This window comes from Bos grunniens, chromosome 4 (genome assembly GCF_055505025.1).
Source record: "Bos grunniens cultivar Pamir isolate PY7600 chromosome 4, Bosgru_T2T1.0, whole genome shotgun sequence".
Lineage (NCBI taxonomy): Eukaryota > Metazoa > Chordata > Mammalia > Artiodactyla > Bovidae > Bos > Bos grunniens.
In genome coordinates, this window is record NC_141168.1 from 63,211,597 (window position 1) to 63,238,482 (window position 26,886).

The 26,886-nt window shown below is 37.8% G+C and overlaps 1 protein-coding gene across 23 annotated transcripts in view; it reads right to left on the reverse strand.

The window, feature by feature from the left end:
- IMMP2L (inner mitochondrial membrane peptidase subunit 2) overlaps window positions 1-26,886 on the reverse strand; it is a 958,924-nt gene that overhangs the window by 748,838 nt on the left and 183,200 nt on the right. The window contains exon 5 of one of the 23 annotated variants that reach the window (XM_086396585.1): window positions 12,310-12,551. The exons of the other annotated variants lie outside the window; for them this stretch is intronic. Within the exon in view, the coding sequence (XP_086252711.1) occupies window positions 12,404-12,551 (148 nt within the window). The 3' untranslated portion in view covers window positions 12,310-12,403. Of the gene's footprint in view, window positions 1-12,309; window positions 12,552-26,886 lie in introns of those variants that run through there. 23 annotated transcript variants of the gene reach the window in all.

A 26,886-nucleotide genomic window follows, 5' to 3' on the forward strand; every position in this document is an offset into this window, starting at 1 on the left:
AGGAATATTTATTTTTCTGTCCTTTTTATGTATACATAGCATAAATTCCTAAGGACCTGCCTAGAATGAATTTAAACTAGCAAAGAAATCTTTTCTTCATCAAAAATCCTTTCAACTATTTTCTTCCAAAGTAGACTGATTTGGGTGTGTACTAGTTAATAGTTTATAAGCTTGGTCTTCCATGCTGAACACATCAGAGGCTTTCCCCCCTCATGCCCAGATTCAGTTTCATGCAATTTTAGTAGTGCACCATAAGGAAAAGAGTGATTTTTGAGCTACAACCACATTATCAAAACAGAGGAGCCTCCTAGAGCCCTAATTACCAGAATCAGAACAGAGAATGACTATCTCCATTCTAGTTTTCTCTAATATTTAAGGGGAAAAAAAAGATTAACTGCTAATATTGAGAATAATGTTAGGTTAAAAATATGAATGAGCACCTATATTGGGCAGAAGCTATGTGAGGTATTGGGATGGTAACCAAGCCGCAGGAAATGTTATTCCCACCCTCCAGGAGTTGTACAGGCAAGTGGGATAGAAATTACATGAGAGAACAAAATAGTTTGTAAAGAGTTTTGAGCAGGAAGTCCACAAATGCAGCCAGTTAATTTACAACAAGGTGTCTTCCTTTTTAAATTGCTAAAGTTAAAGATCAGCTTTTTTTCTCCCTTAACTTTAGTAAAGCAAATAAATTTGTCTTGTCTTTCATAGCACCATATGAGTCTTACACAGGTGATAAAACATTAACAGATAACCCTCTACAACAAGCTTTAACTAACAACGTACCTAGAAGGGTGGCCACATGGTGCTGGTGACGGGACTAGAGGGGGGACCTTGACTTAAGGAGAGAGAAGCGCCAAACTGCCACTCCGGGAAACAGAGGGAGAGGCAGGCCAGGGAAATATGTGGGTCTTTCCCCAGACAAGGCCAGACACATTCCCAAATCCAGTCCTGGGCCTCTCTGTCTTCTCTCCGCCTGTCACACAGAATGCACTCCCTGTCCAAATCAAAATGAATGCTCCTTCTTCCCTAATGCAGAAAAGCTTGTGCACCTAATTGCCCTCCAATGTCATAGTTCTCATCTACTCCATGTGAACTGAAGATGTTATTTACTCAAAGATATTTCCTTAGTAACAGGAAATCCTGATATCAATTGTTAAAGTAATAAAATATATTCCATATCAGTAAATTGGCATATATATATTGTTGGGCCTACTACTATTTTGTACTTACTGTGCACGCTAGGTTGCTTGAGGCATGTCTGACTCTTTATGATGCTATGTACTGTAGCTTACCAGGCTCCTCTGTCCATGGGCTTCTCCAGACAAGAATAGTGGAGTTGGCTGCCATACCCTCCTCCGGGGGATTTTCCCAACCCAGGAATCGAACCTGTTTCTTACATCTCCTGCATTGGCAGTCAGCTTCCTTACCACTAGCACCATCTGGGAAGTCATGCACTGTTATTATTATAAATTATTAGGTAATGAACTCTTTGAGGACAAGAGTATTCCCAGTGTCTAGAAGTACATAGCAGATGTTCAATACGTTACTAAAAGACAATATTCCTCCCACAATTAGGAGGATCAAGATTACTTATTATCTGAATTTTACCATTATTTTCCATAAGTAATCATACAATGAAGATTCTATATGAAGTGGCTAGTTGATTAGAAGGAGAGATTTCAGCTTCACTTTACCATGAACACTACTCTTCTACTTTCTCTCTGCAGAATATTTTATAGTAAATGGAAACAGAATTTAACACTTTTCCAAAAATAATCCAAAACATGTAACAGTTTAATCACAGTCAATATGAAGATTTTCACCTTTTAGACCTTTGATCTATTTTTAATTTTGAGTCTCCACACAAGACTAATTTCCTCACATAGGTAACAGTGACTTACAACAGAATGATGAACACTGTAATTGTTCAGGATGATGAGATGCGTGAAAAATTGACTGCATTTTCAAATCATTACATTAAATATTGTTAGATTAGATGGCCAACTATCACACTGTAAGAGATTAAAGTACAACATAAATTGATGAGGAAATCATAATCTTAAAATTTTCAACAACAGTCTGGTATTGATTTTGATATAAAACTAAAAAGCTTGCTTAATACATTTTTTACTCAATTCACTAGTGCATGTATGCTGGGGGAAAATGCTATCTTGTATTCTATACCAACCCATTAAGTTAAAATGAATAAGTGTGGCATCTATTTGTCTTCTACTGCATTGTAGATAACCCCCAATACAAGAAGAAAACTAACAATGGGAGCAATTCATCAATCACCAAGATCATTTTGTCAACAAATTCTGCTTCCATTTCTAACAACAACAAAAAAAAAACCTGTTACTTTTGACATATATAGATATTAAACAGGTACCACAGATAAAGATTGCTAAATGAGTGGCTAGAGTAACATAAGACTGCAAAAATAAAGTCATTCATTCACTATACTTTAGCATTTGGTCTAATTATTTCATAATGACATTAAGCTGTAACCTGTCCTTTTGAAGTGAGTAAATGCAGACACACTGCCCATTCAGCTTCATCCATGTTGTAGCACACATCCAATGAACCACCCTTTAGGTAGGTTTTGACTTGTGTATTTCAAGACAGCTGCTACAGAGTACCTCAAAATAGTTCATATGATTTATTAATATAAACCTGAATCTGATTAGGCTGCAGCTTTTCAGTGAAATGACATTCACTTATTTAAACATGGCACTTGACTGGGAATATTTCTTTTCCTGTGTCACTTTTTTAAAGAAGCATTTTTTTATCAGGCTGTCTGTCATTAAGACAACAAATATGTCCATATCACCAAGAGTAAAAGGTATAAATGCAATCAATCAGCTAGTTGTTTGCAATCACGAGCACGAACACCTTAGTCATGACAATGCCTACATGAATTGTAATGCTTGGCAGGCTGTGGGAGAAGTGTTTAAAAACAAGACAAAAAAAACCATATGCACAGTACAGAGGTGAAAAAAATCTGGGCATGCAGTTAGAGAAGAAAATGTAGAATAAAGAATTAAAAATACATGGCATAGGGAAACTTAACACTTGATGAATGAGTGACTCAAAACTGCTAGGGTAAGAAAGACTCATATATGTATCAATAAATGTGTTTATTTTACCTTGAGGAAGAAAATTAACACTCTTCTCAATCTTTTTCTTACTCTTATTCTTGAATGAGTTTCAAGATAGAATAAGAGAAAAGAAAACTATAGGCTGTTTACACATAAATATCCCCAATGATATCTGTAATATGACTATCCCTTGAATCAGCCACCTATTCAAAAAGTGTTAGGCACTTAATATAGACAGAGTATTAGAGTGAACAATGTACCTATATATTGTCTCTAATCTTACACATTAAATATTATTCCGATTTTATAGCTAAGGAAAGTGAGACTCAAAATTTGATAAACATACTCGATGTTATTCAGGTACCAGGCAAGTTCCAATCTCTACTTTTACTTTCCAGCCTCCAAATCAGGTGCTAGCTCTAATTAGTCTAAGTCAATAATTCTCAAACATTTTGTATTTAGGAACCCTTAACATTTTTAAATCCCATGGGCAGAGAAGCCTGGCGGCTACAGTCCATGGGGTCTCAAAAGAGTCAGACATGACTTAGTGACTAAACAATAAACAACAACATTTTAAGAAGTTCTTCCAAAGCCATTCCTTTATATGGTTTGTATCCATGAAGTTATAACATATTAGAAACTAAATTTGATAACCTGGAACTTTTGTTAATTCATTTGAAAATAATACCATTCATTACATGTTAACACAAATAACATGTTTTGTTTAAAATTATCAGTGTTTTCCCAAAAACAGTTTTAAAGAGTGACATTGTTTTACATTTTTGTGAATCTCAGGAGACAACTGGATTCTCATATCTCTTAATGTTCTGATGTCTCTCATAGTTTCAGCAAAATTGCCCTGTATATTGATGTGAGAATGAGTTTTTTTTTTTAAAGGCAAATAAATTCTTACTATTATTATACTAATTGTTTTGACCTCATAGACCCCTCCCCACAAAAGGATTTCAGGGATCCATCACCATTCCCTCAAATACATTTTGAGAATCCCAGTTTTTCAAAGTGTATTACTGGGTCGGGAAGATCCCTTGGAAAAGCGAATGGCTACCCACTCCAGTATCTTTACCTGGAGCATGGACAGAGGAGCCTAGAGGGCCACAGTCCATGGGGTCGCAAAGTCAGACACAACTGAGTGACTAACATCTTCACAGTGTAATCTGTTTTAATGTTCCTTTATATTTAAAAGATTTGTATTTAAGCTTAATTAATAGTACTTTATGTTATTTTTCTAGGAATAGGTCTTTAGATCATCTGAAAATACTGAATTCTGTTAGAAAACCTTACAAGTCTTAAAATATTTGTTTCCATGAATATACAGTGATTATCTGAAAAATAAACCCACAAAGACAATAATTAAGCCACATGGGGTTGAACATAGAATTTAGAAAGTTGGACACATAAACACACTACACAAATATACAAAGCCATGTATTAAACAAAGTATAATCAGCTATAAACTAAATAGACTCAGAGTCCTTTTTATGATAATTGATTCATGCAACATCTTTATGTTGATATTTGATATCAGATCCAGAACTCTCACTTTTTAAACACAGAATTGAAAATTTACAGGCCTCTTTCATGTGGTACTATTTATGAGTAAATTATCTTTCTATATTCAGTTCAGTTCAGTCACTCAGTCGTGTCCGACTCTTTGCAACACCATGAACTGCAGCACACCAGACCTCCCTGTCCATCACCAACTCCCAGAGTTCACCCAAACTCATGTCCATCAAGTCAGTGATGCCATCCAGCCATCTTATCCTCTGTCATCCCCTTCTCCTCCTGCCCCCAATCCCTCCCAGCATCAGGGTCTTTTCCAATGAGTCAACTCTTCGCATGAGGTGGCCAAAGTATTAGAGTTTCAGCTTAAGTGAAAGTGAAAGTGAAGTCACTCAGTCGTGTCCAACCCTTTGCGACCCATGGACTGTAGCCCACCAAGCTCCTCCGTCCATGGGATTCTCCAGGCAAGAATACTGGAGTGGGTTGCCATTTCCTTCTCCTTAGCTGGGGTTAAAAATCTTGACTTTAAAAAAAAAAAAGAAAGATTTGACATTTTAACAGATAACTTATTTGAAAGACTTAGAAAGCACGTATGTACAAACCAGAAGATTACTCTCAACTGGTACAGTACTTCCTAAACTGTAAACTCATCTCCGTAAGCTCATCTATGCCATGAGATTTATCACTAATACTTCAGGAAGATGTGGACCCAGACTGGCCCCAAAGTGGTACTTAAGTTTTTTGCTAAGCGCACATCTATGTTTTTCCACTCAAAAACTGACAAGATATAAAACACATTTAAAATCTTTTTTAAATACTATGCAAAAACAATCCCTTTGAGGCAGCAACGCTAGATGGTACTTAAACAAATAATTCTTTTTTTTTCCCCAACAGTAACAATTTTCTTTAGATTCTTTTACAAAACCTCACTACACAGCATGAAGCATAATTTTCTGGTAAGCAACTATAAAGTAGAATTAACTATCCTCAAATGACTATGAAATTAAGTCAGCCATATCAGATTAAGATGACCATAAATGAAATTTAAAACATGCTAATTTACATAGCCCCCCTAACTATGTTTAATTGCCACATTAAAAATCCGAAATGCATTCCCTTCGGATGCTGGTCTGTGCTTTTACAACTCAGAATCGTGTCAATGAAATTAACTTGCTTTGTCTAAATGTTGCATTTGGTTTTTTATCTTATACTGGGAACATTCACTAGCTCTAGCTATTGTGTCTAAATATTTTTATTAAACAATTAATGTAATTAAATCCATCAAACTGATTCTCCTAATGAGATGAGCAACGTGTTAAAAAAAAAAAGACTCAATCTTCTACAACACAAGTTATCATGAAGAATTTATAGAAAAGATATACATAAATGCTGTTGTCCATTTCTATCTGATGGAAAAGACCCTGATGCTGGGAAAGACTGAAGGCAAAAGGAGAAGCAGGCAGCAGAGGATAAGATGGTTAGACAGCATCACTGACTCAAAGCACATGAATCTGAGCGAACTCCAGGAGATAGTGAAGGACAGGAGTCCAGCGTGCTGCAGTCCATGCGGTTGCAAAGACTTGGACAACTTAGTGACTGAACAACAATCTTTAACCATGTTGGACATACTCATCTTCTCAGGAACTAGGAAACTGAAGATAAGCAAAGGCACCAGTCAGTGTTGGAATTACTGCTTTACCATTGCACACCACACACTTCCCACCCCCACACTCACTAGTTCCCGCAAGCCATAAAAACCCTAAGCTTTTCACCCTAGGGCAGCCCAGACCCTTTAGACATCCTGCCTCAGCTCTGAATACCCTTTTTCCCTGGCCTATCAACCAGTTACTTTTTGATTCAGAGTACAGACCATTTTAAAGAGGGAAATGGCAACCCATTCCAGTATTCTTGCCTGGGAAATGTCATAGAGAGAGGAACATGGAGGGCTACAGTCCATGGGGTCACAAAGAGTCTGACTGAATGATGAGCACACTCACATACACACACACAGAACCATTTGGCTTGTTGTTGCTACACCCTCTAGGGCCTCCAACTCTAGAAAGAATCATTTGATTTGAAGACCCAGCTAGTTTGAATGTGATTTCCTTTCCGCCATTTCATCTACTACCATTTCATCTTCCCTAACTGACACCATGGGCTTCCCAGGCGGTGCTAGTGGTAAAGAACCAGCTTGCCAAAGCAGGAGATGCAACAGATGTGGGTTCAGTCCCTGGATCAGGAAGATCCCCCGGAGGAGGGCACAGCAATCCACTCCAGCATTCTTGCCTGGAGAATCCCAGGGACAGAGGAGCCTGGTGGGCTATATATAGTCCACAGGGCCACAGAGTTGGACATAACTGAGCCGACTGAGCATGCACAGCACAAACTACACCATAAGGCATGACCTCATCAACCTCTATTCTCTTGTCCCTCAAAGACCAAGATACCACTCAGAGTTGAGGACAGATGTTTTACTACACCAGTTATTTAGGCAACTCCCAAGCATTAATCAAAGTATCTTTTCCCATTATCTGCCATATAGAGTCTTCAACATTGGCAGAGCAAAAGAGATAAAAGAAATTCTGACCTGCTCAAGGAAAAACCACAAAGCATAAAATCATCTTGGTTTCCTCCATGACATGATACACTTTGGTTACCATCAATGCCCAAGCTCAGTTAGGAGTGAGAAACCCAAAGCATCCACACTAGATAGCAAAGTGAGAATGATCTAGACTGACTCATTTCAGCTCGTACAGTAGTTAGTTGCACTGAAAGGCTTGTTCAGTCAGTTCACTATGTGCCCCTATCCCCAGAAGATCAGTGAAAAGTTTTCAGACTAGAAGTAGTCTTCTTGTAGCCACTGGAAATGACCAATTCTAACAGTTAGTCTTATGGCCTTAGAGCAACAAGGGTAGATACAGTAAAACCAGGGAAGAAAGGGCAAAATTCTTTTAAAGTGTGGAAGATTAACATGCATAAGGACAGAACAGTGATTTTAATAATCCTGACATGTTTGTTGTCAATGTTTTAAAACATTTCATTTTAGTTTTTTCTTCTATGTCTTTTTTTTTTTCATTTCTCATTTTATTTTATTTATTTATTTTTTTTATGAAATGGGTATAATAATAGTGCATATATCATATGTTATTTATACTATTTATATTCCTTAATCCCACAAAGTACTTCTCCCCTCTACTGTCTCACCTCTCCCCCTGTCAGAGAGAGAGAGAAAAATTCTCACCACGGTCTTCTTTTTTTTTTTTTTTTTGAAAATATGTACCATGAGGTACTTTAGTTATTTTCAGTATTCATCCCACTTGCATAATATCTAAGACAGAACTATGTCATACCATAGTCTTTTTTTTTCTGAAAAATTTCACAATATAATGTTGATAGTTTACCATGAAGAAATTAAGAAAAGAGAATAGTTTCTAATGTTTATCCATGTATTGACTGTTCGTAGTGCTCTTTACTCCTTCCTGTATTTCCCAGTTTTGTTTTGATATTATCATCATTCATAAAGGACTTTATCATTTTTTATAGCTCGTGCATGCTTCCTTAGCTTTCATTTCTCTGAAGGTGTTTTCACCCCCATTTCAAAAGATACTTTCAATGAATATCTATTACAGAATTGACAGCTTTAATTTTTCAGCACTTTATTATTTTTTTTTATTTGATAAATTTAACGCCTTTTATTGCCATACCTCATTTTACTGTGCTTTGCTTTAGTGAGCTTTATAGATACATGTTTTTTTTTTTTTTTTCCTTGTTAATTTTCTGTTTAGTTGATCTATCCATAAGTGTGAGTGGGGTATTAAAGTCTCCCACTATTATTGTGTTATTGTTAATTTCTCCTTTCATACTTGTTAGGATTTGTCTTACATACTGCGGTGCTCCCATGTTGGGTGGATATATAATTGTTATATCTTCTTCTTGGATTGATCCTTTGATCATTATGTAGTGACCTTCTTTGTCTCTTTTCACAGCCTTTGTTTTAAAGTCTAATTTATCTGATACGAGTATTGTGACTCCTGCTTTCTTTTGGTCCCAATTTGCATGGAAAATCTTTTTCCAGCCCTTCACTTTCAGTCTGTATGTGTCCCCTGTTTTGAGGTGGGTCTCTTGTAGACAACATATGTAGGGGTCTTGTTTTTGTATCCATTCAGCCAGTCTTTGTCTTTTGGTTGGGGCATTCAACCCATTTATGTTTAAGGTAATTACTAATAAGTATGATCCCGTTGCCATTTACTTTATTGTTTTGGGTTCGAGTTTATACACCATTTTTGTGTTTCCTGTCTAGAGAATATCCTTTAGTATTTGTTGGAGAGCTGGTTTGGTGGTGCAGAATTCTCTCAGCTTTTGCTTGTCTGAAAAGCTTTTGATTTCTCCTTCATGCTTGAATGAGATCCTTGCTGGGTACAATAATCTGGGCTGTAGGTTATTTTCTTTCATCATTTTAAGTATGTCTTGCCATTCCCTCCTGGCTTGAAGAGTTTCTATTGAAAGATCAGCTGTTATCCTTATGGGAAGGATATCCCAAACAGGATAAACCCAAGGCGAAACACCCCAAGACACATATTAATCAAATTAACAAAGATCAAACACAAAGAACAAATATTAAAAGCAGCAAGGGAAAAACAACAAGTAACACACAAGGGAATTCCCATAAGGATAACAGCTGATCTTCTATGTCTTTTTCTTCTATTTCTTTTAGTCTTTTCTTCTTACAGGCTTCCCAGGTGGCACTAGCTGTAAAGAATCTGCCTGCCAATGCAGCAGATGCAAGAGACCCAGGTTCAATCCCAGGATTGGGAAGATCCCTGGAGAAGGAAATGGCAATCCACTCCACTGGGTCCCTCAACTCCAAATGTAGCTGCATTCTTTAATGAATGCCAAACAAGAAAGCTAAGCTAGAAAGCTAGAGCTCACTTCCTATACTCCCTGACAGCTAGACTTTGGCACATAATCCAGCTCTTGCCAAGCAGATGCACCAACAGGACTTGAAGTCAGAGTCAGAACACAGCAAGGCAGAGCCCAAACTGACTACTGTGGTTTCTGCTACTTTTACTTGCAGAATCAGTCGGAGAGAAGTTTGATTTTTCTGCAGGATAAATCCTAATGTCTAGCTCTTATTTTCAGGAGTGTCAAGAGCCAGGGCCAGCCATACATTTAACCAGTGTGAATCATAGCTGAGACCATGTGGTCCTAGAGCCAGCAGTTGTGAGACAGTTGCTAAATACGGAACAAACTACAGTTCCCCAGCTGACCAGCCAGCTCTAGCGAGAATCCCAGGGATGGGGGAGCCTGGTGGGCTGCTGTCTATGGGGTCGAACAGAGTTGGACACGACTGAAGCGACTTAGCAGCAGCAGCAGCATCCCAAACAGAAACATGCTCCTTGGATTTAGCAACAAATAAATTTCTGAACCACTGCACATTTTCACCTCTTTGATACATAAACTAGTACTTACCCTAAAGTATAAAAAGTCCAACAAATATTTATTGAATGAATTTTGAAGAGGAAGTTGGAAATGAAGAGAAAACAGGGAGGGAAAGCTGGAAGGAATGGAAAAAGATGGACAGATGCATGGAGATCTAGATTATTTTAAAGGATTTATAGGATATATATTTTCTTAGGTTTAGAAATCTTTGGTATCATTACAACCACATTAATTAAATCATATATTTGAATTTCTTTTCTATTGATTTTTCTGATTGAGATAAACACTTGTTCAAAATTGCTATCCTATAGAAACTTATATTGTAATATACCCCATAATTTTAGTTAAATGTTTTTAGGTTAAGATTATAATTTTGTCATAAATTTAATTACACATCTACAAGGGAAAAGATTTTCATAGTACATGAAGCTAAAATCAAATGGAGACAACATCAAAATAATGTATATGCAAAAGCTGTACTCTTATTATGTGCATACAAATTATGAAGGTGTAATATAATGCTTATGACAATATTTTAAAGCTGCACTTCTAATAGTGTGGTTCAAAGACCTCAGGTGGTCCTTAAGAACCTGTCACAGGTTCCACGAGGTCTCTGTTTTCCAAGTATGTATCTGTGCAAGGGTAGATTTTCTAAATACACTTCAAACAAAACAACACATTATGTCAGATTGAAGGCAAGAGTAGATATGGGAACCCAGCTGTGTGTGTTAAGCTACACATTAAAGAGATTTACAAAGATGTAAAAAAGTTCCACTCTTCTAAGTGTGTTTGTTTAAGGAAAAAATTATGTTTCATAGAAATATTTATATTAACATATGATAGGTTTACTATTTTTAATGTTTTTAATTTTCCCAATTTTAATTTCCAATATGCTAAATACTGACAAATCTAACCCATGTAAACAAAAGCTCTTTGGGGCCCTCAATTTAAGACTTTTTTTTTTAACTGTAAACCAATTAGCAAAATCCTATAACACTGCCAGAAATTTTTATAGAAATGATACACTGTATTAAATTTAACCAGCCTTCTGTATGTATAAAATACTAGGCAGTCTTTCTAATTCCTGTAGTAGAAAAAAACATGGTATTGAATACATGAGTTTAAATACCAGTTTCACAACTTATTAGTTGTGTGGACATCTGGTCCTTATCATTCTCACTTATATCAACATGACAAACTCAACAGTAAGCGTATCAAAACTAAAATCACTGCATTTTGCAAGCATTCTTGAATGTTAAATTACCCAGTGATTTCTATATAATTATATACATTAATTCAATTATCTGAGTGTATTTCATAGCTAACTCACTGTTCAGAGTTACACATTCTGCAGTAGCAGTTGCAGCATAATTAAGTAGTGCTGAAGCCATCACAAAATTTCTCCTAAACTATCCATTTTATAGAGTCTCTACAAAAGCATTTGAATGCTTACGTGTTCAAATGTATGCTGTGATCCAAAGATTTCTTTCTCAGGAAAATGTTTGTGTAGTCTAGTCATACGCCTACCTTTCACTGAACAAGTGTTTATCTGAGAGAGCCATCCAGGACACTCATCTTTGCCAGCAGAAGATCAACTTTCTCACCACCTGTTCACCAGGCATCCAAAGCCTAGAAATCTACCCTTCATTACTAACAATCTAATGTGCTCTCCAGAGAAGGCAATGGCACCCCACTCCAGTACTCTTGCCTGGAAAATCCATGGGCAGAGGAGCCTGGTGGGCTGCAGTCCATGGGGTCGCTAAGAGTCAGACACGACTGAGAGACTTCACTTTAACTTTTTACTTTCATGCATTGGAGAAGGAAATGGCAACCCACTCCAGTGTTCTTGCTTGGAGAATCCCAGGGACGGGGGAGCCTGGTGGGCTGCCATCTATGGGATCGCACAGAGTCGGACACGACTGAAGTGACTTAGCCTAGCCTAATGTGCTCTCAGTGAATACGATCAATTACTTTGCTATCTAAATTTTACAAAGTCTTATTAAGGAAAGTTAGTGTGAGAAACGTGCTCCAAAGCGGTAGTCCTCATTTTGTCCCTCGTATGTTCCCAAAAGAATTCTCTAAAATTTTGCAGTAAGTACACTTTTCCAGTTGACATTCAAAATGTTTCACTACAAGTTTGAACAGTGGCAAAGAATGTAATTGCAAGTATGTTAAAAATACTCTGATTTTTAAACAGAACCGTCATATCACTCTTAAGAGTACCAAAGAAATCTAAATTCCACAGCTATTTGATATATACCATCATCCATTTGTAAAATACAATATTTAATAATATGAAATTTTACATGTTTAACTTATTTGCTTGAACTCTTTTATACTCCCTAGTAGCTCAGCTGGTAGGGAATCAGCCTGCAATGCAGGAGACCCCAGTTCAATTCCTGGGTCAAAAACATCCCCCTGGAGAAGGGATAGGCTACACACTTCAGTATTCTTGGGCTTCTCTGGCGATTCAGCTGGTAAAGAATCCACCTGCAATGCGGGAGACCTGGGTTTGATCCCTGGGTTTGGAAGATTCCTGGAGAAGGGAATGGCTACCCACTCCAGTATTCTGGCCTAGAGAATTCCATTGATTGCATAGTTCATGGGGTCGCAGAGTCGTACACGACTGAGTGACTTTCACTTTCATTTATACTCACTTCCTCACTAAATTTTACCCTTAAGTAATGCATTTTATTTCTGAATGTTTATATTGATCACCCTATCATACTTATATTAAAATATATTATCTATAATAAAAATATCTTAAAATCTTATATATCTATTAATTTTATTTAAATTTATTTTTAATTGGAGAATAATGGCTTTACAGTATTTTGTTGGTTTCTGCCATATATCAACATGAATCAGGCACAGGGTATCTATTAACTTTATTTCCTAAAACTGTTGAGGTAAAACTGAAGATATATATTAGAAATGCATTTCTTAATGAAATAGATGGGACGGTTTTTTTTTTCTAAAATTGTTTATAGGCCTCTGGATATTAAATACTGCTAGTATGAAACAAGCTTACATATCAGTTTTCTTTCCATTTTCTCTTTATGAAAGAATGGAAAAAACCTTTTTCACTTAAATAGCTAGAAAAGTTAGCATTTTTATTTTAGCAATATTAATTCTTCAAAAACACATAATCATACAAATATTTTTAAGAATAGTTAAGTTATCAGCTGATAACTCAATTACATCTTTCTACAAGTTTCTTAAAAACAACAACAAAAAATGGAAACCATCTGAGCTGCCAAAGAATCTGCTACCTAGAGTTTTTAAGTCATTAATTTTCTCCGTACCGATACTTCTGACTGATCCTCTGCTTGATGCAGGGGATACTTTCCACTTTGGAAAAATGCAGCAAAGTAATAAAGGCATGTGTGAGGCCTATCCACATTTCTTCCTGTTATATGAAAGAGCAATTGTGAGAAGGCAGTTAATAAAAGAAAATATGCTGGAGAAACACTGTCCCAGGTGAACCAGTTTTAGGCAAGACTATGGAGATCTAGGACTCAGAAATGGATTTCTTCAAAATCAACTATGTGTCCCTTGCAAAATGAACCTGTACCAAATCTGAAGACCTCAAGTCGAAAGGACACATTATCCTTTCATTCATCTTAGTATCTCAAACTAACTCCCTTTTCCCCATTCTCCCCACTCCCTCTTGTTCTTTCTTGCCTCTCTCCAAGGCAACCCAAAGCCAATTCATAATCACAAGAAGATCACCTCTGTATTTATTATAAAAGTACTGTCAGTGGCACAATCATCACAACACTACATAAGATCTAAATCCTTGCTACTCCAAGGATGGTCCTCAGAACAGCAGCTGAAGTATCATCTGCGATCCTGTTAGAAACGCAAATTGGGGGGCCCCATCAGAAGCCCACTAAATCAGAATTTGATTTAACAAAATCCACTCTGATTTACATACAGATAAGCACATAAACACTGACATACGAAGGGGAAAATGCTTCTTTGAAAATTCCAATATATAGAAACTTTTTCTTTTGAAAAAATAATCTCCACTTCTTTCTCATCTTGAGAATTAGGTGATCCTCATGTTTCTATTTTTGTCACCTTACTAGCACCATCAGTTTATTTTCTAAGACCATAAGCCTCGAACTAAATGTTGGCAACGCATTTCTGCCTCATTATCTTCGACTTCAAGAGTGTCCTTACCTCCTTCAATCTATGCTCTCCACAGCAGAAGGAGTAGAGGGATATAACAAATCTAACAGGGCACTTTCTTACTTAAAAACCCCTCAATTGTCCCCAACTCAAAAAAAAAAAAGTGGACACAATTATTTGGCCCCTATTTCCCTCTCTAGCCTCATCATGCAACCACTGTCCATCACCTACCATACTATTTGAGCTCCCTGCACACACCATGTGGTAACTGTGCACAGTGCTATCCCTGGCTGGAATACCCTTGCCCTATTGATTCTCTGGTTAATTCTTAACCGTCCTTTAAGGCCCGACTCAGGCACCTGCTCCTCCAGGAAGCCTGCCTGTGTGCCCACACACACACACACACACACAATGGGTAAAGTTTATTTGTTTTGTACTCTCACATCACTTTTTATATTCAAATAATCTGTCTCCCTAAATAGACAATAACCTCCTCCAAGGACTAATAAAATTAATGGCATGAAACAGGTGGTGAAGATAGAGTCAAAATGAATAAAATGAAATTTAATTCTTAATCATAGCACTGTAATAGCTGTTGCAATTAGCATATTTGTTTTTCTCCACTCTTACGCTCCAGTATTTTTATGGCATCTGATAGACTAAAAACCAATACATAACAATTTTAAAAAAATAATATACCTCAATTCTTTTTTATCAACTCAGAAGGGTTTGAACATATATATACAGAACACGGCTATGTGTCTTCAACAAAACCACATAATTTGTCTTAGTTACAGTTTCTTTTTTTTTTTCTTTTTTTGGCAATATCGCATGGTTTCGTACCTCCTCAACCACAGATTGACCCCAGCCCCAGCAACGAAAGCACTGAGTCATACTTACCACATCAATGCCAGGGAATTCCCAACTTTTTGTATTGATTAAACAATAATTGCAAGATCATATTAGATAGGAGTATCAAATTAGGATGAAATGTGTAAATATACATGTATCTATGTATATATTTAGATAAACTTTAAAAAATGTATATATTTATATAAACTATAAATATTGTATACATAGCATTTATTTCTATTAAAAGTCATATCCAATATATCAAATCCTACTCATTACAATGCTAAAACAACAAGAAATTGCTCAAGAAACAGATAAACTTCAAATGAGAAGGTCCTAACCTTTGTACTGCTGAACTTTAAATATGTAATTTAGTATAATATTAATATCCTGGAGTGACATTTACACAATTCTTTATTTCTTTAGTTCCCTGTACTTCAAGATGGATGTAGAGAATTAAGTTATTATGTGAAACTATTCAGCTTCTAAAACACAATCTGCTATAATGAGTATTTCATTTGTTGAAAACACCTCACGTTCATCCTTTTCAATACCTGCCTAAGACAGGTATCAATACTGATCCAGTTCATTTCATCACACACTAGCAGCTATTGGATGTCCTACAACATGGCGGCCAATCCTGACACTCATGAGGAAAAGTGTCTCAAATACATGAAGGACTATAAAAAACACAAAGAGAATGAAAATGTCATAGATTTTGAAGGATGTATCTTAAGTCAGAGAAACTCAATAAATAACCACTTGGCTTAAAGACAAAAGAAGAATCTCCAACTGATTTAAAAACCACAATTAATCAACTTAGAAAGACAATAAACCTAGCACCCAGATTCCACATTCCGTTTCTCACTCAAGAACCATAGCTCCTTGGAGAAAGAGCTGATTCCAGGGATGCGCAGCAAAGGTACACAAGGAGGAGCCTGGAGCATCTTGTTACACCAGAAAGTAAAGAAATACTCAAAGAGTGAGAAGATGTGTCACAGGGACTCAAGATTATAGATCACTGGGGGAGAAACAGGGAAAACATAAAGATAGAAATGGGAAAGAAAGGTTGACAGAACCTTTCAAAAGGCTGACAGAATGCTGAGAGCTGACTGATGTGGATTGCTGCTGGCACTGGATGTTATCATTTTACAACCTCAACAGTAACACTGGGTTCAGGCAAGAATTATCAATAGAGGCCAAGTCAAGAGGAGAAGTTTTTTTATTAGGAACAGGATATATGTATGGCCTCAGAATATGTCCCCAAAACCTACTCACCAGCAACAAGGGGAGAAATTGGACAATACCCTGAACGAACACTGAGTGCTCCCAGACATAACATCTGGAAAGGAAATATCACTTTTGTAATATTCTGTCTGAGAATGTGAAACCTGAAACTAAATTGTGAGAAAACATCAGACTTAAATGGGGATCATTCTATTAAAAAAAAAAAAATAACAAAACAGATAGAACTCTGTATTTTTCAAATATGTCAATGATATAAAGAGAGAAAAAAGCACTAAGAATTGTTTCAGACTATAAAGAGACATGACAACCAAATGCAGTATGTGTCCCTATACTGGATCTTGTACAAGAGAAAAAAACAAATATTTACAAAGTACATTATCAGGTGCACTAACAAAATTCAAATATAGTAAGTTAGATAAAAACTAATATTATGCTATTTTGGTAATATTAAAATATACCTCATTCTTAGGAAATGACATTGAAATAATTAACAGTAAAGGAAGGCAATGATATCTCCAACTTATTCTCAAAAGATTCTGAAGAAAAACATGAATGTAAATGCCCACTCTGTATGTGTGTGTACAGTGTATACATAAATATCGTTAAACACAGACGTATTCAGAAGTTCTCTGTACTACCCTTGCGACTTTGTGTAATTTAAAATGATTTCCAAATCAAAAGCTTTCTTAAAAAACAAAAGCAGAAGAATGATAAACACATAGTCCAAACAACATGAGAGGCAGAAGAATCAGACAGGGGAATCAGATAGGTGGACGTGAAGTGTAATATCTTCCATGACAGATGCATGACTGTTTTCTTATTACTATGTTTTGTAACTACATATATGTTACTTATTCTCACACGTGTAAAGTAGCATATTACAAAGCAGAATAAAGGTACAATAAAGCTCTTTAAGTTATTTTAATAGTTCAAAACTACTATAAGAATATGAGGAACAAACAAAGTCCAAGCTTGCTGCTAAGTTGCTTCAGTCATGTCCGACTCTTTGCTACCCTATCGACTGTAGGCCACCAGGCTCCTCTGTCAATGCGGGTTCTCCAGGCAAGAATACTGGAGTGGTTTGCCATTTCCTTCTCCAAACTTGGTAGAAGAAGTAAATGAAATGGAGACTACAAAGACAACAGAAAATATAAATGAAACTGAGATAGGTATTTGAAAAGGTAAATAAAATTGGCAAACCTTTATCTAGCCTCACCAAGACAAAAAGAGAAGGGGCTCAAATTAACAGAATTAGAAATAAAAGAGAAGTTACAACTGATACCACAGAAATACATAGGCACTTAAGAAACTTTATAAATTGTATGCCAAAAGTTGAACCTAGAAGAAGTAGACAAATTACTAGAAACATACAATCTTCCCAGACTGAATCATGAAGAAATAGCAAATCTGAATAGACCAATTACTAGTAAAGAGATTGAAACAGTAATCAAAAACCTCTTCTCCCTTCTTACTGCTAAAACCAGATAGCACCATGAATTCAAAATCATGTCTTTGAATTCCAAATATTCAAAGAAGATTTAATACCTGTCCTTATCAAACTCTTCACAAAATTTAAGAGGAGGGAACACTTCCAAACTCATTTTAGGAGACCAGCATTATACTAATACCAAAACTAGACAAGGACACCACCAAAAAAGAAAACCTAACACAAGAACACCACTAAAAAATAACACAGATGAACATAGATATAAAAATCCTCAACAAAATATTAGCAAACTGAATTCAACAACATTCAAAGAGTCACACATTATGATTGAGAATTCTTTCAGGAATGCAAGGATGGTTCAACATAAGCACATCATTCAGTCTCTAAACCACATTAACAAAATGAAGGGTAATAGTCATATGGCCATCTCAATATATTCAGAAAAATCACAAAATTTTTTGTAATTTACAAAATTACAAAAATTACAAAATTTCACAAAATTCAACATTTATGATTTTAAAAAAGCTCTCAACAAAGTGACCATAAAGGGAATGTGTGTGTGTGTGCACACACATGCGCATACACACACACACTAAGTCGCTTCGGTCGTGTCTGACTCTGTGCAACCCTATGGACTGTAGTCTACCAGGCTTCTCTGTCTTGGGATTCTCCAGGCAAGGATCATGGATGTGGGTTGCCATGCCCTTCTCCACGGGATCTTCCTGACCCAGGGGTCGAACCCATGTCTCATGTCTGTTGCATTGGCAGGCAGGGTCTTTACCAATAGCACCACATGGGAACATACCTCAACATTCTAAAAGCTATATATATATATATATATGACAAGCCTACAGATAACATCAAACTCAACAGTGAAAAAAATGAAAGCTTTTCCTCTAAGATCAAGAAAAAGAAAAGGATGTCCACTCTCATCACTTATTCCACACAGTTAGAAGTCCCAGTCAGAGCAATTAGGCCAGAAAAAGAAACAAAGGCATCCAAACTGGAAAGAAAGACGTGAAACTCTCACAACTTGCAGATGACACTATTTCAAATGTACAAAATCCTGAAGACTATACACACACAAATAACAACTGAGAATTAACAAATTCTTTAAGTTTCAGGGTATGAAATCAATTTAAAACATCTGTTGGAAGGGAACAAGATGGTGGAAGAGTAGGTGGTCGTGGAGTATATCTCTCTCCATGGATACATCAGAAATACACCATCAGACACAGAAGTGAATGCTGAAAACCAGCTGAGAGTAGACAAGAGTACCTGACCAGCGGAAAAGAATATATGGATCCATGAAAAACTCAGCAGGATGAAGGAACCAGGGGGGAAAACAGGAGTGTTAGTAGGACTGAACTCGCCCTAGTCGGATGGGGGAACTGAAGCAGGGGTCCGATCACTACATCAGGGCAATTGTCTGAGTCAGAGGAGAAACATTTAAAGCTGAGAGTAAAACAGCTGATTTGTGGCAGCCTAAACAGAATGAGAATCAGATAGTCCTTGAGGCAGCCATACATACTCCAGACAGGCCACAGATGCCCTGGAAGGCACAGCGACTGGGAGCTGGAGTTTAGGGATTGTGGAGCAATCCCAGGGCGAGGGCTGCTCTTGACTATGGAGAGACAGATGGTGGGGATCTGAGCGAGGAGATTGTAGTGGGAAACATCTATGGAGGAAAGCCCAGCAACCATGGAAGCAAGATGATACTGCTGAGTCATATGTAGGGGGTGGAGCCATCAGCATAGCCTCTCTCGCCCCACATGCCAGCACCAGCAGCTGAACAATAGAGAGGCTGGCCCATCAAATGCCTGACGTACTTAACTACAGAATAGGATCCCAGTAAGGGTGCCATTTTAAGTGCCTGATGTGCCAATCTACAGAGTAGGACCCCAGCCAGGGGGCCCCTCTATGTGCCTGACACACCAAACAACAGAGAATAACTCCAGGCAAGGGAGCCCTCTAAATACCTGAACAGGCGGAGCTACGGAGAAAGACCAGCCAAAGAGGCCTCTGATCACCACAAGAAGCTTGAAAAAAAGACTGATAGGGCCAAAGCTCCCATGGTGGAGGCAGTCCATGTCCCTGTACACTTGGTACCTCCAGAGTCCCCGCAAACCAAGCAGCTATGCCACCTTCATGCTCAACTCTCACTGGGGCAGAGCAGCTACAGGCAAAAAAAGTCTTGCATCTAGGCACACAGGGTCGCTTCGGTCATGTCCAGCTCTTTGCGACCCTGTAGACTGTTGCTTGACAGGCTTCTCTGTCAGGGGCGTTCTCCAGGCAAGAATACTGCAGAGTACTGGGCCATACTGGTTACCATACTCTTCTTCAGCACTATATTTTCTGCTACCCTAGCTGACAACCCCGCTGAGTACCTGGTGCTGCCAGAATCCCTGCAACACAAGCAGCTGCATGACCTCCACAACTGGCCCTCACTGGGGCAGACCCAAGTCCTCCAGGCAGCCTTAGGAGCAAAGCCCAGTGGACCACCCACAGGCAGACAGAGAAGGAAATAAAACCACAATTGGAACCCAGGGGCAGTGTGGCTACGGAAGAAGATCCAAAACCTTCCCACCAGCAGTAAAAGCTGCAGATTAAATCCACACTATCTACTAGGCAGACTCTGTGGCTATGGAATATATAAAAGGACATTGAGAGCTCCCACAAAAGAAAATGCACTAGTTCTGATAGCTGTGGACATTGGAGGCAAGAACACACAGGAGTAGGACCAGATTAGAATCAGAGCAGCCCCCACAGCAGGTCCAGAGATCAGCACATTGCTGGAGGGCATCCGAGGGAGGTGAGGTGGACTGTGACTCCCAGTAACGGAAAGGACTCTGAGAGCAATGATTCAAGAAAAACATTTATTATTCTTACGTTTTGACTTGTTCTGTAGATTCTCTTGGATTTCTTTTACCTTTTTTCTTCCTTCTGTTGTAGTTGTTGACTATATTGGCACTATGAAATCTAATTAAGCTTTTGAGCATTTATTTTTTTCAGTCATATTTTTTATTGTTGATATAAACCTCTGCCTCTATATTGGGCTTTTGCGGTTCTGTAGAGTTTGTTTTTTTTTCTCTCTTTAATTAAAAAAATTTTTAACCTATTATTATTTTTTCTACATTTAACTTTTGTTTGCTTTTCCTACTGTTCTTTACCCCTTGCAGTTAATCTTTAATGTATATAAATTTTCTTTACCTACCTCTATTTATCTTTGCATATCTATTCTTTCTTTCTTTCCTTTACCCTCAACATATTTGTTAGTGTTATCTTATTTTTTTCTTTCCTCTTCCCTCTTTTTTTTTCTTTTTATTAATAATTTTAATTTTTAAAACCTATTATATTTTTTCTACATTTATTCCTTTGTTTGACTTTCCTACTGTTCTTTTGCATTGCAGTTAACCTTTAATGTATATAAATCTTCATCTATCTCTAACTTTGCTTATCTATTCTTTTATTTCTTTCCTTTCTCCCCAACATATTTGTTAGTTGTGTTTTCATTGCTTTATTTCCCACTTGGCACCTTGCCTTAATTTTGTTTTCCAGTTTGTGCTTTAGTTAGTTTTGTTCTTAACTGGTAAATACAATTTTTTATTTCCTTTGTTCACCAGGTCAATCTATTGTACTTTACTTTTGTTGAGCTGTTTTGACTTTCTTTATGGGTGTATGCTGCTGCCACTGCTGCTAAGTCGCTTCAGTCATGTCTGATTCTGTGCGACCCCATAGATGGCAGCCAACGAGGCTCCTCTGTCCCTGGGATTCTCCAGCCAAGAACACTGCAGTGGGTTGCCAGTTCCTTCTCTAATGCATGAATATGAAAAGTGAAAGTGAAGTCGCTCAGTCGTGTCCAACTCTTCGCAACCCCATGGACAGTAGCCTACCAGGCTCCTCCACCCATGGCATTTTCCAGGCAAGAGTACTGGAGTAGGTTGCCATTTCCTTCTCCAAAACCACCATATTACTCAGAAATCCCACTCCTAGGCATATACCCTGAGGAAACCAAAATTGAAAAAGACACGTGTATCTCATTGTTCATTGCAGGACAACTAAGTACCCACAATATGTCAGTGTTCTAGCACATGGAAGATGCCAGTGAATGTAATAGTCCAAAATCACATGACAATCACAGAAAATATCTATTGAATAACTTATAATTCAATAGATATTGAGTTATCTTTATATAATTTATTTGCTTTGTTGTCTCCTTGCTCACAATCATTTCCCTGTAAGTATGACATGTGTATTTAAAACAGTTAACACTGGTAAACAAAAGAAAAAACACAAACATTAACACAAAAAGAGAAATTGAAATGAAGATGAAGTATAGTTAGTAACACTGCCATCAAGATGATAGTTTCTCTAAATTCACATTCAATCAGTAAGCCTTAGCAACCTGACAAAAAAAGACAGTATGTTAATGAGCTCCCTAACCAATTTAGTATACAGCCATCTTTTCTTCCTCATTTAAACTATTACATAGTTTCTTAAGAACTATGATATAACCAGGTAAGTTTTATTTAAAGATAAATAAAATCTGTATATGGCAAGCAAACATAAAAATCTACAATATAACTTTTTCAGATATTTCACTTCTCTATCTGGTATTTCTGGCTTTTAGACCATCTATGTCGTTACACAAGGTCTTTATTTAAGAATCATATTATCAGTTTTCAAAAACTGACTTATTCTTAGGTAAGTAATTTTAAAATTCAGGAATTGTCAGGCAGTTCCAGAAACTCAAGATTTTGTCAGAAGACAGGGAATTTGGATGGTGAGGTAGGTGGAGGGTGTGGATGGCTGAAAGGATACAAGATGAGATAAGACCTGAATTGACCTGCCCTCAGAATACACAGTGAGGAGTCACAGGGCAACTCAGTTTGGACTCCTCTTCTGGGTCTGCTTCTTGCCTTTAGCAAACTACTAGTCCTTTAGTATGCCTCTTCCCATTATCTCATGGCAATGTTGTCTTTATGGCTGCTCTAGCCTCCTGGATTCTGCAGCCTACTTTCTCTTAGAAAATCTGAGTACTTCTATATCATTCTAATAACTGCATCCCTCCTATAAGGAGAAACGATCCTATAGGGGGTGTGGACAGTACACCCTGGAACAGAGTTCTCATGCACAGCCCCTTCCATGATGTGCCCTCTGCCTGCCGTCCTATAGTCAGTGGTCAGGATAATGGGGTCACAGGGTAAGACACATCACCTCATGGCAAATAAATGGGGAAAAAGAGGAAACAGCAACAAATTTTATTTTCCTGGGCTTCAAAATCACTGCAGACAGTAAGTGCAGCCATGAAATTGAAAGACACTTGCTTCTTGGAAGAAAAGCTATGACAAATCTAGACAGCGCATTAAAAAGCAGACATCACTTTGCCAACAAAGGTCTGTATAGTCAAAGATATGGTTTTTCCAGTAGTCATGTACGGATATAAGAACTGGACCATAAAGAAGGCTGAGTGCCAAAGAATTGATGCTTTTGAGCTGTGGTGCTGGAGAAGACTTGAGAGTCCCATGGACAGCAAGATCAAACCAGTCAATGCTAAAGGAAATCAACCCTGAATAACCACTGGAAGGACCAATGCTGAAGCTGAAGATCTAATACTTTGGCTACCTGATGTGAAGAGCAGACTCACTGGAAAAGACCCAGATGTTGGAAAAGATTGAGGGCAGGAACAGAAGGGGGAGACAGAGGATGAGATGGTTGGATGCCATCACTGACTCAATGGACATGAGTTTGGGCATACTCTGGGAGATACTGTAGGACAGGGAAGCCTGGTGTGTTGTGCTTCATGAGGTCACAAAGAGTCAGACGTGACTTAGCAACTGAACAACAATGGTGAGGCAGACAACTTGGCCTTATATGCATAAGGCACCCTTCAGAAGATTATGGCACAGTAGGTACTTTGAAGTTTCTAAGAAAGACACAGCGTGACTGCTAGGCACCTTCAACGGACTATTCACTACGTAAAGATAGAGTCTCACCACAGAGACTGTATGTTCAGAGACTGAACCAGTCATGTTCACAAAGTAAGGCCACTTCTTTACAGAGACAGGAAACAAGTATATATACTTGAAATTTAAAATTCAAAAAAAACTGTGACGAAGTGGGTGTTTTTGAAAAAACAAACTCAGCCTGGGAAACTATTCTTTAAAGAAAAACAAAAACATAACATATAAACAGAGAAAACAAACTGTAAAATCACTATTTTTAAAGATGAGCCTGTCAGCATCAAATATGCACTGCAAAGTGGCATGTCTTAGATTTCAGCTACTCAGCCCCAACTGACAGTCTCCAAATTGTGCAGCTCAGAGTACATGAACAAACGGCCACACACTGGGTGAGAGCAGCCAGCCTGGCTGTCCCCCTGCTTCAGTGTTCCACTTTGACCAGTGAGGGGCAGCCAGCACTGCACAACTCCTAGCCAGAGGGCTCTGTCCTGGCCTCATGCATAAAAATTAAAAGCCACTATAAAACTAAACAATGGGAACAACTATTACTGTCATTTGCTTTATAAGATTATTTTAATAAAGTAACAGAGGAATATAAAAGAAAAGGACACCCATCTCTTTTCTCTTTCTGATGGCAGACAAGAAAAAACACATCTGTAAGGTGACATGCTTGGCTTACAGGGAAGCAGATACCAAAGAAGGCTTCCAAGAGCCACGGGAATGGGAGTTTGCAGACCTGGTCAAAGGCACTGATCATGACTCACATATACCTGTCCCAGGTCTAGTCTTCTCACTTATCTGTTAAAGATCCTTGGGGCTTTCATACTTGGGATAAGACATGACTTCCCTTCTCCTGGGCCTCCACAGCACAAATCGGTGGGAGGCCCAGCAATTCTAGACAGGAGTAGTCCTTCCAGGGTGTACACAGCCATGGACAGGAAGGAAAACTGAGAACCTTCCTCCTCCTAAGCAGCATTCACATTTTTGGCAAATTTATCATCTCTGAGATCATCAAAACTAATCTTCTTATGTCCTTTATTCCCTCTTTTCATGAGCTCCCAAAGATGTCTCCGATTCTCAGGTCATCTCTATTCCCAAAAGGCTCCAAGGGTAGTGAGGCCACCCCAAGGTCACCAGGGACTCCTCATCCTTTATCTGAATGATTACTTTCCATGATTTCCAGTAATCTTTCCATGATGACTTGCAAATACAGTTGATAATAATGCATCAATATTTGCTCACCAATTACAACAAATGTTCCACACTAATTCAGGTTGTTAGTAATAGGAGAAACTGCAAAGTGAGCACTGATGAAAGGTATATGGGAATTCTGTTCCTCCTGATCAATTTTTTGTAAACCTAAAACTGCTCTAAAAAATACAGTTTATTATTTTAAAATTGAATAAAGGCATAAACAGACCGTCTACCAGCTTTCAAATGATCACTGACATCATCATCTCTTCTGATAAGGTTGTTTTTTTTTTTTAATACAAGCTAATTCTGTTTCATAAAGAAAATGGCGAGGGTGGGGACAGAGTAGCAGACAGATAAGGAAGCTGAAGCTGTATGTAACGTATCTCTTCTTCGCTACAAGTCTATCCAAGATGTATGAGTGAGGATGGCAAGAAACATGAGTTTTACATGACTACAAACAAATCAACAATAATTATGAGCAGTCAGAATTCCTAATCATTTTCATTTTCCTATTCAAATGTGGTGAGATCACGAAAATATTTTCACAAAAAGGTCATATATCTACACACTTAAGGTGAACACCTAGTCAGGACAAAAGTGAAAAATCAAGAGTTGATTTCCATCTGTTTTGTTACTTAATGAGGGAAGGGGCCTACAAAAGTATACAGGTTTCTCATTTTGGAGAATTAAGTGACTTCCCCCAAAACACTTAAAAGTGGTATGAATGGAAAAATTAAAAAAAAAAAAAAAAAAACCACTAACTACAGAGGAAAAGAGATCAAAAGCTGCTGACAGAACAGTTGTTAAATAAGCATTTCTTAATAGTAACTGAAATTATATATCAGGGAAAGGAAAACAATAGATTTTCTATGAAAAGGAAAAACAAATCAGATGGTCAGAAAAGTTATTTGGATGGAGGGTGGGGGTATGGTATGCTGCAGAAAGGTTTGTACCACCTGCCCAGGAGCAGTGTTATGAGAACTAGATGAGACATTTATAAATATACTTGGAAAATGCCAGGTCGTAAAACTGTTAAAACTGAGGAAAATACTAAAGGAGAGAAAACTGGCTTTCAACGCTGTCAAATAAGGCAAGGCCGACAACGAACAACGAGGCTAGGATCACTTCCCTGGTCCCTTGGTGTTCCACATGTGGCCACATGAAAAAGTACACTGATATTTGTCCATTTTTCTTGACAACTTTGGTTATAAGCATTGCCTGGAAAATCCCATGGACGGAGGACCCTGGTAGGCTGCAGTCCATGGGGTCGCAAAGAGTTGGACATGACTGAGCGACTTCACTTTCTCTTTTCACTTTCATGCGTTGGAGAAGGAAATGGCAACCCACTCCAGTGTTCTTGCCTGGAGAATCCCAGGGACGGGGAAGCCTGGTGGGCTGCCACCTATGGGGTCGCACAGAGTCGGACATGACTGAAGCGACTTAGCAGCAGTAGCATCAAGATGCTTATATGTTCCTCCAGGAGACAAACTGGTTAGTGAAGATTATGAACTAAAGGAAAATGCCTTCAAGAATGAGGTGATGAGGGTAGAATAAATCCTTACCCTGCCCCCAAGAAAGCTAAGAGCTGATTCCACTTATTCTATGCCAAATTAATTTCTCCTCTGCTGAGTAGTAGCTCATCAATCACTTACCTCCTAAGCATGAATGGAGATCTTGGGAAAACACATCAAATTCAAATGAACCCATTTTTAAAGTAAAAGGCACTCACATACCACAAGAATGGCTTATACTTTGAAAAACACTGCTTCGAATCAAATCGAAGTTACAAAATGCTTTTTTTTTTTTTGTCCCCTGCTCTTTTAATCATGAGGAAAAAAACCTTAATACCTCTTTCTAATTCTTGGCTTGCTCTGACTATTCCTACGTAAGTCTCAATAAAGACCTTGTTCCTGAACAAAACTAAACCCTTACCGTAGTTACTTCAAACTATTTAAAGCTTTGCTGCTGCTACTGCTAAGTCGCTTCA